At 26.0% G+C, this 15945-nt stretch overlaps 1 protein-coding gene across 4 annotated transcripts in view; it reads right to left on the reverse strand.

The window, feature by feature from the left end:
* The window catches only part of LOC129971460 (phosphatidylinositol 3-kinase regulatory subunit gamma-like), a 41770-nt gene extending 30600 nt beyond the window's left edge, over positions 1–11170 (reverse strand). For 2 of the 4 annotated variants that reach the window (XM_056085244.1, XM_056085242.1), the window contains exon 1: positions 10870–11163. Coding sequence is in view for 1 of the 4 variants with exons in the window: in XM_056085241.1 (XP_055941216.1) it covers positions 11030–11031 (2 nt within the window). In the remaining 3 variants the exon portion in view is untranslated. Of the gene's footprint in view, positions 1–10869 lie in introns of all 4 variants that reach the window. The other 2 variants (XM_056085241.1, XM_056085245.1) reach the window with 2 other exon arrangements.
* Between the last annotated feature and the right edge of the window lie 4775 nt (positions 11171–15945).

Below are 15945 nucleotides of genomic sequence, written 5' to 3' on the forward strand. Positions count from 1 at the left end.
CATATTTAATTCCCACTCTGGTTAATCATTTTTAACCTATTGAATTTAATGAATTCTCAATTTTTCCCATTCCTTTAATTTTAATATCGAGAATTTCTAATATACGGCCTTTTTCTCCCATTTGACTACAAACCAATCACAGCTTCTGTCGATGGAACTCAGTTCCTATTTTTAGAAGTCGACTCGGGTCAATTACAGCGCATGCTCAATTTAAGACGGTTTTTCAGTCTGCAGTCAAACTTCATCACATGATCTGATCTTATTTACTCTCAAGTATACTAAGCTATATTATCGTCGTTTTAAAAAGTTTATCCTTAACTATCGTTTCTGATATCTTCATTATGGGATTTTGGCATTGGCAAATGCAGCGATTAAAGAAACAAAAAAACTAAGAAGGTCATTCGAATTGAACTACGATGTTTATTCTTATGATTAACTATGAAATTATCAAAATTAAAATACCATTAATAAATTTTTTATTACCTTGATATAAAAAAAGTGATAAACTACACAATATATGATATGTCAACAAAACAAAAACATAACAGATCTTAACCATTTTCTGAAAAAAAAAAAAACTGGATGGCAAACATAGACATTGGCATAGTAATAGTGAACAAACATGGCATTTCTTAAAACAAAAGGACAGTGTGGAATCTTCACAAATTAATCATACTAAGCAATTAAATTACTCAAAAATTCACTGACAATTTAGGGAATGGACACTATTTAATGCATTACTTTTAGTATAATCTCTGTCTCTCTCTCACATACATGCACATGCACACAAATACAAAAGTGTTAGTAAATTATAAAATAAACATATTCTTATTCATTATCTTCAATTCACGGATTACAAATTCATTATTGAATAGCTTCAAAGAAAATAAATGCAGATATAAGGATAATATAAAAATATACTAATTTCAAACAAGAAAAATACAAACTGCATTCTTTATTATTATATATAATTGTGAAACAAGTTCTCCGAAAAAAATGGCACTTACAAATTTCGGACAAAATGCTTCCCACCTTCCCCCCTTTTTTTTATAATACACACACAACAAAAATTAAAATAATAAATAATAACCATAATAAATGTCATGAAAAATTTTTGCTTTAAAAAATTCATTTTAATAATTTTAAATTAAAAAAATCACCTTAGGAAATTTTATTTGGTAGACTCTAGGTTATATATGCGGAATATATATATTAAAGAATAAAATGAAATCCAAAGTAAATAGAAAATTTTCACCCCTTAAAAACCAAAAACCTCAGCATCAAATTCTAATGAGTTCAATTACTAAAAGGTATTCACAAAAATATTTACTTAAAATCCAGATTACAGCAACTTCTAAAAAAATTCAATCCGAAATAAACCTTTCGTTTACCCTCCCTGCCTCTCTTTCTTGTTCACTATATATCTTCCGATTGATCCAAATATTTTCATATCGCAGCTATTCTTAACTGGCAACCATTTAGGAAATCGAGATTCGAATGATATAAATACTTTTAAATAAACAAGCTATTATATGCATACATTTACAAATTTCTATTGACATACATGATAATTGGAATATATTTTTGTTTCACTGAAAGGGCTAAAAAGCAAGTATTTGGTTGCTGTTGTAGTCTTTTCAAAATACTTATAAGAAAGAAGGATTATTTTATATCTAAATAATGAATTAATCATTCCAAATGATTCCTACTATAAATCCCCCCCCCCCTTTTCAAAACCACTTCGCACAGATTTTGTCTATACATCACATAGTGAGCATACATTATAAAGAAATAAATTTGTATCTTGGGGGATTTAGTTAGATAATAATGAAAATCTATCAAAATAGCAGAAAATAATATAAAGGAAAAGATACAATGAAGTAAATAGGTAAAATATTTTAAGTAGATCGTTAAACTGTTAAACCCTGGACTCTAAAAATCTATATTGACTTTCTAATTAGATAACATCTATTTAGATTATTTGTTATTTTCATTGCCGTAATACAAGGGGCATTCGAGATATGGAGGTGTTTTAAGTGATTTTTGAATTTTAAATTACTTAATACTTGCACATAATACCAGATTTTAAAATAAAAATACAATAATTTGATGCGCGTGTCAGACACGTCATTGCATGCGAAAGGACAAATAGTATCAATTTAAATGATACTATAGTTACATGGTAAATGTAATGCCATCAAACTGCAAGCTCTTTTGCATCACAAAGTCGCGTACTTTCTCATTTTATAAAAAATTCAAAGGTTCAAAAATTAAAGCACATGGAATAGGATAGGAAAAAGCCACACAATTAAGATTTAATCATGTTTGGGAAATAAATAAGAATGTGCTAATGTGTAATGTACCTTTTGCAACACTGTCACTGCTTGAAATGTCACATATAAAAAAATAAACAAAACCACCGAGTAAAGATTTATCCAACACATTTCATTATAATCCAACTCTTAAACTTCAAACAGCATACATAAGCAATATGCTAATTAGCATGTAATATCGAAACGACACATCAAGCGTAGAAACTTGCGAGCTGCTAGTTTAAAATACAGAGAGAAACAGGACTTTTAATTCATGCATGAATAAACGCTCATCTCGCAGAACAACGAACCCAATAAGTAAAATAGATCTCACCATGGCATTAAAGGCTTTTTTTCCCCACAAAAGAAGATAATGGACCTATAACTTTACATCAGTTTATGTTGCACAACTGATTTGCATACATAAACACCAAACAGTAGTGTAATCGTTTCTGGCCTAAGGCCAAATTCGCTCACCTATTCTAGTGCGCCATATGACCTTGAAGAGTCCCCTGGTTGAGTCATCATAAAATATCACCCCACGTGTATACACTTTTTAATTTTTTAAAATCGAAACAAGGGTTCAAGAAATTCTCTATTTCTAAATCTCAAGATAATAAGGAACGCCATTTATCTCCCCCCCCCCTTTGAGGAGCTTGTACTATTTTCTTCTACTTTTCAGGTCAAGGAAGGAAGTATCGAAAAAACCCGCTACACACCGACTTCCCTAATTTAACAACCCCCTTTAAAAGACCCATTATAAGCCATAATTTCGTAGCACACCACTTACAGGATTTAATGAATGCTTTGTAATACAATGGCAAATGGATTTCGCAATCCACATACTACTATTTTGAAGACAGTATCAGTTCCATATGGTGTCGAATAATTAGTAGAAACAAAAAATCGAATCTATGTTATTTTCCAACACGACGATACTCATTTTCAGCAATTGGATTGAAATGGTTTTCATTCATAATACACTGATTTAAAAAGAAATAGAGTTTGTGTTCTAAATAAAAGATTTAAACAATATTTTAAAAATATTTTGATTTTCCAATACGACGATACTCATTTTCTGCAATTGGATTGAAATGGTTTTCATTCATAATTCACTGATTTAAAAAAAAAAATAGTTTGTGTTCTAAATGAAAGATTTAAACAATATTTTTTAAAAATATTTTGACGAAAATTGTAAGAAGTATTTTAACGCAGATCAATTCACGTGAAGTCGCAATCGCGCAATAAACATTATCATGCAAGCCACAAGTTGTTATACACTGACTGAGATGCAACAGCGAGTCATTTTTACTTCTGAATCAAATCAAATCAATCGAGAAACAAATGAGTTGTAATATTGGTACGAGTAGTATGAGGTGTCAACAGACGGAACAGAAGCTATCATTTACATGAATATCGGAACCATAATTTTAACCTTACACTGACAAATAGTAAAGGCAGTGTGAGAATACAGGTGTTTCAATTACTTTTAAATAAAAGATTTTTGATGTATAATTATATTAAAGATTATAGAAATTTAATATAATACAATCTGCAATGAGTTTCATTTATTATCGATTTTGCATTCCTTCCTTCATTCATTCATTACATCACGAATAATTCGTGAAGATTATCTAAAAAAATATCTTAAGGCAGGCAATCAATGAAATATAACCATCTGCCATTCAGAAAAGGTATTCTAATATTCGTTTAAAATTCTTTTGTAATTCAAAGCAATCATCAGATATGCGTAAAGATAATTCAAGGACTATACATTCTACAGAGAAAATTACCGTATTTAATGACAAGGAAAATTTTATTTCTTTTAATGCATAAGCTCATGTAATAACTTAATTGTTTAAAAATCTTCTGATCAAACTAAACCTTCCACTACTTTCAGCTATTCGATAATTTTAAAATATTTTCTGATTAATATATCTGTTCCATTAAAAAAAAACTGAAGAACACACTTATATTCTACAAAGTAGAATCCCCCTCTCCATAAAAAACGCTGATTATAAATATACTCCCGCTGAAAATAGTATGGCTTATTTCTATTTTAAAATTAAAACCGAAAAGAAAAAAAAGTGCACAGGACAAAGCAGAACACTCCGTTGCATAGATAAAACGAAATTCCTCATTAAATCACTCATTCGACTATATCTTTCACTAGTTCCTTGATAATTTGTAGTTTAAGGACAACACAGGATTAACGGATTACTCCAATTATGATCTCCAAATTTCAATGTTAAGATAGCAATCAAAAAGTGATAAATCAAGGATGAAGAGATTAATCCTCAAATCTTTCCTGCGGATATCTCAGCAGCATGAGAAATATAAATCATATATCCATTAGATTTCTAGTGAAAGTTTTAAAAAATGTGTTTGAAAATAAAAATGTTAATAATTAATAAAATTCGAATATGTAGATATCCCCACTTCGCAAGAGTATTAGAAAAAATTTTCGTCGTTTTTTTTTACACTTATTTTTGTGAATCCAAAGGTACAATACAATTAGGCGATATTTGGAGTAAATCATCTCCATAACATTACAATACAAAGATTACCATCAGATGCTAATTTTCAGAATAAAAATTCACGCAAGATGAAAAGCATTGCATCTAAAATCAGGAATTAAGGATTCATTTCTTTACATATTTATGAAATTCAAACTAATTATGTCAAATTTGGTCACCGTTTTTTTTTTTTTGTTTTTTTTTGTGTGTGTGTGTGTATAAAGACTTTTTTTTAGATAGTTTCAAATTTCTTTAAAATAATTCTACGGTTTCAAAATCATATTTTCATCTGACTTAACATTCTAAGATCAAGAAGTTTATTTCATGTTTTATTTACGGACTTTTATAAAAAGGAATAAATAAAAAAATCATATTCAAAAAATCATACAATATAAATATTACAATAGTATATTATAATTTGCTATTTTAAGAGACTGAAAAGTAAATAACTTTGTAAAATAATTTTGTAACATAGAAAAATACTTCAAAGCGTTTTTTCCATGATAAATATATTTCTTCTATATCTCTACAATTGGTAAAATCACTATTAATTTTTAAAAATTTCTTATGCATGCTTTTAAATATTTTTAGTGTGAAAACATATTTCTGCAATAATTACTGAACTAGTATTTCAAGTGTAACAATGGAGAGAAAAAAAGAAGCGGAATTGACAAGATGCATATATTTTTACAAACATACATAATTAGAAAAATTAGGAGAAATTTTTTTTTATTGTCATTGAAAGGTCATCAGATCAAAACCTATATACGGAGTTCAAATACTCAGGTGGCATGGTATTATAGCAATAAATCGAACAGCCATTGCACTTTATCCATTTAAAAATACAGTAGAGGTACGGCCATGAACTGAAAACAGCCTTCCAGGTAGGATAACCTTGTTGCGATCATTGTTGGACTCGATGATTACGCGATAATCGCCGAGTGTGCAAGTCGAAAGGGTTAAAAATGGTAATTGAGGGGGTTTCTCTCTCTCTCTCTCTCTCTCTCTGCCCTTAGAAACTGCTAGATCTTTAGAAAGATGGGCATCAATAACATTTATTTCTCTCGTTACAAAAATGTAAAAATAAATAATTCATCGATACCAAAAAAAACAACATAAAAATCAATATCATTATTAAAATTGCTCAGCAATGAAAAGAATAAATTACTCCAACAATTAACTGTCCGACATTCTATGCCAAACAATTTTTATTCCGATAATTTTAGAAAATATAGCAGTAGTTTGGAGCATTTTAGTATTTTTTTTAAAAAAAAGAGGGAGCATTAAAAATTTTAAAACTACATTAAATTAAAAGCAAATTAACAGTCGCAGAAAAATAAAGTGAAGAATACTGAAATACATACCTAATCATAAGTGTGACAAACATACTTAGAACAAAGTAAGCAACTGTATTTTCTGATTATTAAATACAACTGAACTGAACCAAAAATGAGCGGACAATAAAGTTAAAAGTCTTCAGAACAACAAATTATGGATAAACAGTTTAGCGATGCCATTTTTGGAAAAAGAATCGGTAATTGCGAACACTTTTGTTGAATCATCTCTCCTGAGACAATTAACTGCTCCAATTCAATCGAAGCATCCTGCAGTTTTGACTGAAAAAATAACAAACTGCAGCCAAAACAAAACATATCCGAAAACTTTCCCGGATTTTCCAGTTCATTAGATTGTCTAAAAAACAACGTTTTTTTTGTTGTTTTTTTTTAAAAACATATTTAGAAACTGCCATGCCTACTATAATTAGATTAACGATGACATAGTGGAAATTTTTTTATCCAAAAACAAAAATGATATTCAATGCTTGAAAAGTTTTCTTTCTTTTTCTTTTTTGTAATAATAATATTAAAACAAAATACAAAAATATTTAAACTCTGCAAATAATACTAAGAGTGAAGATGTTTGCAAAATTATTAATGCAATCAACTATATATTTATTCAATAATTAATAAATGTACCAAAATCTCAGAACAACAATTTAATTATTTAAGCTTAAAAATAATATTATTCAAAAGAGCAAATACAAACTGAAGCAGGTTTGCATCTTTCTCTCCTTTATATGTGTTCAATAAATATATTAGATAATTTTAAATTAGCAGATTTTATTTAAAAAACTACAGCATAAATATAAAGCTGAAAATTAATTCCTTTATATGAAAAGCTGATATACTGAAGCATGATAGCATTTCACAGAATCAACAAATAATATTCAAGTAAATGTATGAAATTAAAAAAAAATGCAAAAATAACATTTTTCTCTAAAAAAATCAAAATATGCAGAACAGTTTTAATTTATCAACTCTACATTCAGTATTTTAATTAGCTTTATAAATAAATTTGACCTTTAATTAATTAGCTTTATAATTAAATTTAGCTTTAATGCATCCCACAATTTAAATCAAAACTATTTTAAATTATTTGAATTACAGAAAAATATTATAAATATTTCAAAGATAGAATACTTCACAAATATAATATAATACTTCACAAATATTGAAGAGTTATACAAAAACAATTTATTTGGTTTAATTTGCAATAAAAAATACTTATTAAATAGATCATACATGGACAGTGCAAGAGATCTTGGAATCGCCAATTAAGAAAATTTTATATCATTCTTATCACACATATAAACATACATTATCATTATAAACAAATTTTACACACAAAAAGAATTAGGTTTTAAAAGTTATTACCACTTTTACATTATAGAGGAGGGAAAAAAAAAAAAAAAACTGATTGTATGTTTACATTTTAAGGACTAATAATGCATTAACACTCTTAGCTTTACATATATATTTATATATTAGAATTCAATATTTATTAAAAACCATGAAGATATGAAGAACATATAAGATTTGTTTCACAGAGAAGTGTTTTATTATTGTGGTGATCCTATGGAATTACTTACGATCATTAACAGCAAAATCATATATATCTATCTATACATGTCTTTCTATCATGTATATTTATACATATTTTCTAAAAATTTAAACATAAAATAGTGTTCTATTACTACTTATGAAATAATTAAACTGTATGTTTTTTATTTTATAATATTCAAATACATAAAAAAATCTAACCATTTTTAGTGTTTAATTTTCCTGAATTAAAACCAAATTACGTATGGATTAAAACATGTTGCAGACTTGTTAGCAGTTGAGTCTTTTTATCAGAAGTATTAACTATGTAGTAAGTATAAAAAGCATAAGTAATAATATATAATTTAAACATGTTTTAATAAACTTTATTTTCAAATCTGAAATACCAATCCCAATAAGATATATTTCTCTGGTTTTCTAGTACGACATTTAAAATTGTAATTAAAAAGTACAAAATTAGAATGAATTATACTAATAATGATATAGCTTTCTGACTTCAATACTAACAAAATAAAAAAAATCATGGATATATATTATACATTTACATATCCAGTAACAATTTATTAGTATTAAACTTACAAAAATATTAGATTCAAATTAGCTTCCATATTAGATTCAAAAAAGAAAAGGCACTAAAAACTTTCAAAGTTTTAGTTTTACTATGAAATTATACCAATTAATCTGTTCCAATCTATATAAATTTCTTTTTTATGCATATAAATAGATGCATGCATTTAACAATGGGTATCAATTGTTCCCCAATAATTTAACGTCTTATTTACTCCAACCTCACAATAATACACCTTATTATTCTCATATTAAAATAATTATTAGAAAGCTAATGATATTATTAGCTCAATTCTTTTGCTAAAAAACTGCCATCATTTTTCTAATTTCAAGAATTTAAAAAAAAAAAATGCAAATTTGGGATTAAAGATTTTGAACATATAAATTCAAAATAGAAAATTTTAAGGTTTTCAAAACTGAAACTATTTCCAACAGACAAGTTTGTATGGCCTTACAAATACAAGTTTGCACAAACTGAAGAAATTTCATTTAATTAAGATGTAACTGCATAGTCGTGAATATAAAAAAAAATAGATAATTTCAATACATAATTTACACATAAAATATTTTGCTTAACATATATATCAATCATAATATATTTAAAAAGAAACATTTTATTTAGAAGTTTATTAAATGTAATGCTATATCAATTAGCTTCAGTTACTGTATCCAGTTTTTTTTCTTTTATTATTTATTGAAAGAGAAATTACACAAAACTGAGAAAAATGGTATCTAGTTAACTTATATTAGATTCATATCAACTAAATCATTTACAACTTTTAAAAATTTAATCTTCAGTTAATGGAAAAAATTTTATAATGTTAAGTGAAAAAATTATAAAAATGATTGTTTCTATTTTAGCAAGAAATGAATAGTTTTCTTTGATGATACAAGTTACTATTGACAACTATATAATTCAACTATCTTCCAATAGTCAACTTATAAAAGGTTATTATAACAATATTTAAAAAAATACATAAATCATTACAGTGAATATTTTGACAAAAGCATATTCTTATAAAATTTTACATAGCAGTTTTAATCAGAATTAGTCACACATTTTGATTTTTTAAATGAATTTATAATATGGATTTAAACTAATAAAAGCATATTAGATAGATATGCAAACCAGTACATACAACTGAAACTGTTTATAAGAAATTTTATGCACATTCACCTTCCTTCCAGACTTCATAATAGCAAATTAAATATAGGAAGCTTCTTAAGAATTTAAAATTCAATTTTTGCTCTTTTATTTAACTAATAAAAGCAAAAATTTGGTAAAAGGTTGTGTGGAAATGACTTAAGAAAAGTAGAAAAATATTTTTAATTAATACATACTTTAAATCTAATTCATATCAACAAATAAAAATTGAAATAAAATATAACTGGTATTTAAAATTAAAATTTTATGTTCTCATCTCAACTAGGACAATAACATTTTAAGTACCTAGCATTAAAATGTTAATCTATGTAAACTACATTTTAAAATAATTTTTGTTAGTTAGAACAATATTTTAGGATATGTAAAAATATTATGTAATGCAACAAGTAACTTAGAAAATTTTCTTTAGTAACAATATGATACATATAAACAGAGTTGGCAGAAATTTTACTTAGCAACTTTCAATGTAATAACTGCATAGAATATCAGAATATTCATTACTGGTTTTCAATATAGATTAATAGTTTATTTTATGACTTAAGATACTCAAATTCAAAATATCACTGCTTGTAGAATTTTAAAAATTGATTTCTGCACATTTCAATTTTAAATACAACAAATGTTATTAGAATATTATTGTTAGAACGATATTTCGGTAAATTTTACTAAAACAAACAATTGCATCTTAAGTCATGCACATAAACTGTAACCAAATTAAAATTTGTAAATTTTTATATGCATTTTCATTGCTTTCTATACATAAAAATATTGCTTGGAATCTTAGGAAAACCAAGGAATCTAAAATGATATAAAGGTATACTTTTAAATTAAATTCTAAGTAGGCTTCAACAACAAAAATGATATTTTATTTACTTACTGATTATATTTATATGCGTAGAATAAAATCACACTAGCAATACTATATGTAAGTTACATCTGCATTCGAAATTGAATGAAATTCGAATTGGAACGCATGCACTATTTCAACTACAAATCTGACCAACGTTTTAAAAAAAATGGTAAATAGCGAAATAATTATTTCAATGCAATAAATATTTAAAATTGTTGCATTTTTTTTTATTTAAATAAATTACCAAGCATTTATCATAATTTTTTGAATTACGTGAACAGCCCTGATATAAAATACTTGAAGTGTAATAAATATCAAAGTATATTTTCAATACCTATTTTATAAAAAAAGACTATAAATAATTATCTAATATAAAGTAATAGTAATTAATAATCATACAAGTAAAGGAATGGAATTTATAGTCGCCAAACAGATTCACACATGTGTGGTCAATTGTAAACAAAAACAAACAAGACAGAACAAGAGGCCACAATAGAAATAGAATGACATTCATATAGCATGCATATTATGATAATAATAGGTTAAAAATTTCACTCACTAGTTAGAAGTTATTTCTGTTCCATTATTTCACACCTAATTCATGCAATAGGTACGGGATGAAATCCAATTGCTATTAAAAGCTCAGAACCGAATTCAGAAATTATTCCAACACGCACACAGAAAACACAAATGAAACGTTCTAATAATCAAGCATTTACATGTTTCTCAGTGCTCAACACATCCACAGCCGGCAAAAGCGCAGAAATTCACCATGACAGCGTACTAAGTACTCAGCTCTTAATCAACTGCACACGTTGACTTTGTCTCTTAGGTTGAAAAGAGTTATGATAGTTTTTTCATCGCTCGCTCGCTCTCGGTTTCTCTCCCGGTGATTAGGGTTACTGCAAAAAGCATTTACGCTCAAATGGGGACAGATTTCCGTCGCCAAGAAAGCGCCAACAATCCCTGTAGAATAGAATATGTCAATGGAGATTCTGGTTTCTGTAATAGAATGAAAAATATATATATAAAAAAAGCTACCTTCAAAATGGAAGGGGGATAAAGAAATAATATACCATCATGCTTATTACTGGTGAAGTTCATGTTTTCAGACAGAAAAAAATTACTAAAATTTCTCATGCAATTGTACATTTTTATTTCTTTTTGCTATAGAAATCGTTTTCATTGTTATCGTCCCATTAAAAAAAATCATTGTTATTCATTCATCTAATTAATTAAAATAACATCAAAATAGTTTTTAGCTAGACAAAGAAATTGCTTTAAGTCAAATTAGTTTTTTCTGTAAGTGTTTGGAAACAAATAGTATAAAACGCATGCAATAAATAAATAGGAAAATAAGATTCTTTTTATAAAAAAAAATATATATATATATATATATATATAAGCATTTATAAAAGTCTTGTAAAGAATTATGATAATGAAAAATATGACGTGTTTTAAGTAAGTTTTATGTAGAATGTTGGTTGTTGCAAATATCCATTATAATGAATGAAAATGATTAAGAAGAAATTTAGTTGATTTCGATGTGACTACTTTTAAGTATAGAAAATAATCGTATAAAAAGCCGTAATTATATTTCTCAAAGATTAAAAATATGAAGAAAGAAAAAATTATCTCAAATTATATTTCCTTATTTTTATTTTCTATTGCATATCTGTCATAACGTCAAAAAATTAACGATCTCCCCCCCTCTCTCAAAAAAAAAAAAAATAGAATCTTCGTGTATCTTGATAGACAATTCCAATAACAATACATATCTCTATTCCGCTACAAAATATTTTTATTTTAAAATAAGTGTTTAAAAAAAGATATATCAGTGTGATAGTAACTCAAACATGAATAACAGCTGAAGTTTAAAGTCCAAATCATCAGCAAACGATACCGAAAGGTCAAACTTCAAAAGGCCACCAAAAATGATAACTTGATCCATTTCTATTGACAATCTCGTCTAACCTTTATCAGCCAATTAAGAAATCTGAATCATTTTATAGCTTGACCTTATTTCGATTTTCAATTTATACAAAAGTGCTTAAAACTGTAAGCGATCAATTTTAATGATGAATTTGTATGAAGATTCGTTACAAGTTTAGAAAATTGTTTTCTGTACAGCCAACAGAAATTTTATTTAGCTTGCCTTATTTTTCATTTTTGTTAAGATAGAATTTTATAATCAATTTTTCGCTTCTTGAGGTGCTAGAATGTTCAAATTTTGATCACTTATGTATTCTCGATTACAATACATTATTTTAATATTTTGAAATATAATATCAATTAGCAGATCAATTTAATTATATTTTGATTTCATGTGAGGGACGCCATCTGGTAGTGAATTTGAGAAAAAAAAATTCATTTCAAGATTCCATAATATTTATAAAATTCAACGATGAATAAATGACATAAAGATATTAATTTAAAAAACAATTTTAAATTTTGATACAAAGATAAAAGTGTGTTTTTAAAACTTCCTATTAAACTTTATTTTTATATTGTTTTTGCAAAGAAAAATTGCAACAATAAAATAAGACAGCATTGTAATAATAATGTGTTCATATGTAATAAATACCTAACCACAACGATTAAAAAACGCAAACATGAGAGATAATACGAACAGAAAATAGAGTACTTAAGCATTAAAAATATATCATCTTATCAATACCGTTTATACAAACACTTGCATAGCTTATCAGAGCATACCTATTTATTAAAGAATAAATTGTAAAAATATAGAAAATATATGTAAAATATAATATCATATTAAGAATTATAATATTAATAATATATAAAATATAATATATTAAAATACATAAAATGTAAAAAATAGAATATATTATGAAAAAAAAAATTTATATTCATTTTACTAATAACACAGTATTTAAATTGTTTACAAAAAAAAGAATTATCGTTTGTTTTTTTTCAATAGCAAGCTATAATTAAGCTATAATTTTAGAATCAATTGTTCATTAATACATTTAATATACATTTAAAATTAAATATGAAAGATAGCCAAAAAAACTTAAATAATTGCACTAACGTTTATTTGCTTTAGTTCCAAATGCGTTAAAAGAAAAAGTGGAACCAAAACTTTCCAGTGTCATTGTTTGTTTTTTAAATCAATTATTTGCAAGAAAAGCTACAAAGTTATATATTTTTTGAATTTGTAGGATGCAATTACAATACGAAAGATTCAGTTTTCATTTTTGGATTTCAGAAAAATAGTAAAGTTTCTTTATTTTTATCAGTCAATTTTCATCGAGTAATAATTGGGGATAGATTTTTATAGTAATAAAAACTAGTGTTTTTTATTCTTTTAGAATAATTTATCTTATTATAGGAAGAGGTATTAAATTTAAAAACGTGATAACGTCCCGTTCTGCCAATTAAACTCGTTACTGAAAGTCAAATTATTATTTTAAGAATCAATTAAACAGACATTTTAAAGATTTTAAAATGTTTTATATGTACATATTACCTTTCACAAATGGAAGTTAGTTATTAATAATGATTTGGTGCTGTTTGATGTATAAAGAAAACTGACATCGTGAGGAGTGGGGGGGGGGGATGTGATCTGAAGGAAGAATCTGAAGATTATGATTTTGATTCCTTTCAATAAAGAAATAGAGGTTGCAGATGTGGAGAAAGTAACTTATCTCGAATCCTTCATAATTGATTTTTTTCAACATATGTGTACATTTTAATTGATGAAAGTAAAAGAATGAAGAAGAATCAATTTGATTCATTCAAAATTTATTTAGGTAGTTAAAGATAATTTCGCTTTCCAATAGTCACCTTTCGCTGATGTCGGTCTATTTCAAGTAGCAGAAATGTCGAAAAATTAACTGAACAGGAGATTGAATTTTCTACTTGATTCGAGAGTTGTATTTTCTATTACTAAATTGAAAAAGTAGTCCTTTTTTCATTTTAAAGTGCGTTTCTATGTCCTAGATATTTCTTTCTCGAATCTCATAGAATTTTGTCATTTCGTTTTTATAAAAAAAATAATTTCTCCATTCTTTTCGTCAAAATTAAGGATATAAAGATTATAAATTTTTCTTATTTAATTTAGATTTTTTTGAACGAAATCTATGGACTCTGTTTGATTACAATAGGTATATATAATTTTTAACTGAACATTTTGGCTCAATACAAAGAAATTTTATTTTAGAAATTTCTATTAAAAATCCAAAATTCTTCACAAAAAAAATCAGTTTTTAGAAATTTTTGATTTATAGGTATTCGATTGCAATTTTAACTGTATTTTTTTTTTTTGCTGTAATTTTTAAACTTCAATGAATTCCAAGAATGTTTTATGTGAGCAATAATTCACCCCGAAGTTTAATTTAATGTAGTATTTCAGTGAATGAATTCAGAATAATAATGGTTGCGAATACTATACTATATTAGATTTTCCCTCTTCTTTTTACAGAAAAATTTGATTATGGTAAGGCAATCTTCTACAAAATAAAAATAAAAAGTAATTTCAATATTGTATTCCATGTGATTTATATTTTAAAGTTTACTTCAAAAATCCTTTTCGAGAAAATAAAGATCCGATCTCTCTTTACTTCAACTTTTGTTTTAAAGGTCAAATATTTTCATTTTATCGAATGATTCAGTAATCAGAATGATTAAAATCTGTAAATCAGAAATTTAATGGAAAATGTGATTAAGAATAATGAAAATGCCATTTCATTTTATCATTGAAATGGATGGTGAGTTTTATTTCCATATCAGTAATTTCTAATCTTTGCAGAAGTTGATATGCTTTTCCTTCTAGACGATTCAATTTCATATAGAAAAAAAGTCATTGGATATTTTTAAAATGACTATGACATCTATGCATGTCACAATCAAAATCATTGACGACAATGTGAGTGAAGATAATTAAAAGCGCTGGTTTTTCCTTAATCGATAAAAGGATAAAAATTCATTTAAAAAGAATTATGTATTTTTTGTTAAACAATTTTTTCTTTCTTTCTTTCCTTTTTTTTTATTTCAATTCAATGCCATATTACAAAGCTGAAAATTCTCTTCTTATTATCAGTTAAACGACTTATACACTCAATTTTTCTTTCACGCAGACGATAATTTTTATCTATTCATAATATGAGCAAATTTTTATTTTGTTTATAAACACACTGCGAACAGAATCGACGCTCTTTAGAATGCTTTATTTAGAAGAAAACTTCACATTTTTAGCTATTTGCTCAAGATATTAATGAACATTAAAACTTTATTTTAATTAACTATTATAGTTTGAAACTTGTTTGAAAATAGAATTTATATTTTCACATTTTATTTTCTGAATTTCATCTAAAAGGATTGTGTAATTTTCCGATAATTTTTCGATATTATTTTTTTTAACATATAGATCGTTATTTTATGGCAATTCAAGAATGTAATACAGTAATTGAATCGTTTTTAATAAAAATCAGCTTGGTGTACAAAATCTAGACTTGCACACATTATTCAAAACAAAACAAAAGTAATAACCATGCTTTCAAAGCGATAAATATTGACTGTTGGCAAATAACTAGTGTATATAGTTACGAATTTTCGATGCTCTTTTGGATCTTCAATGGTTTTTCTTTCTTTTTGCACACTTTTATTTAATTTA

Source organism: Argiope bruennichi, chromosome 6, assembly GCF_947563725.1.
Source record: "Argiope bruennichi chromosome 6, qqArgBrue1.1, whole genome shotgun sequence".
Classification (NCBI taxonomy): domain Eukaryota; kingdom Metazoa; phylum Arthropoda; class Arachnida; order Araneae; family Araneidae; genus Argiope; species Argiope bruennichi.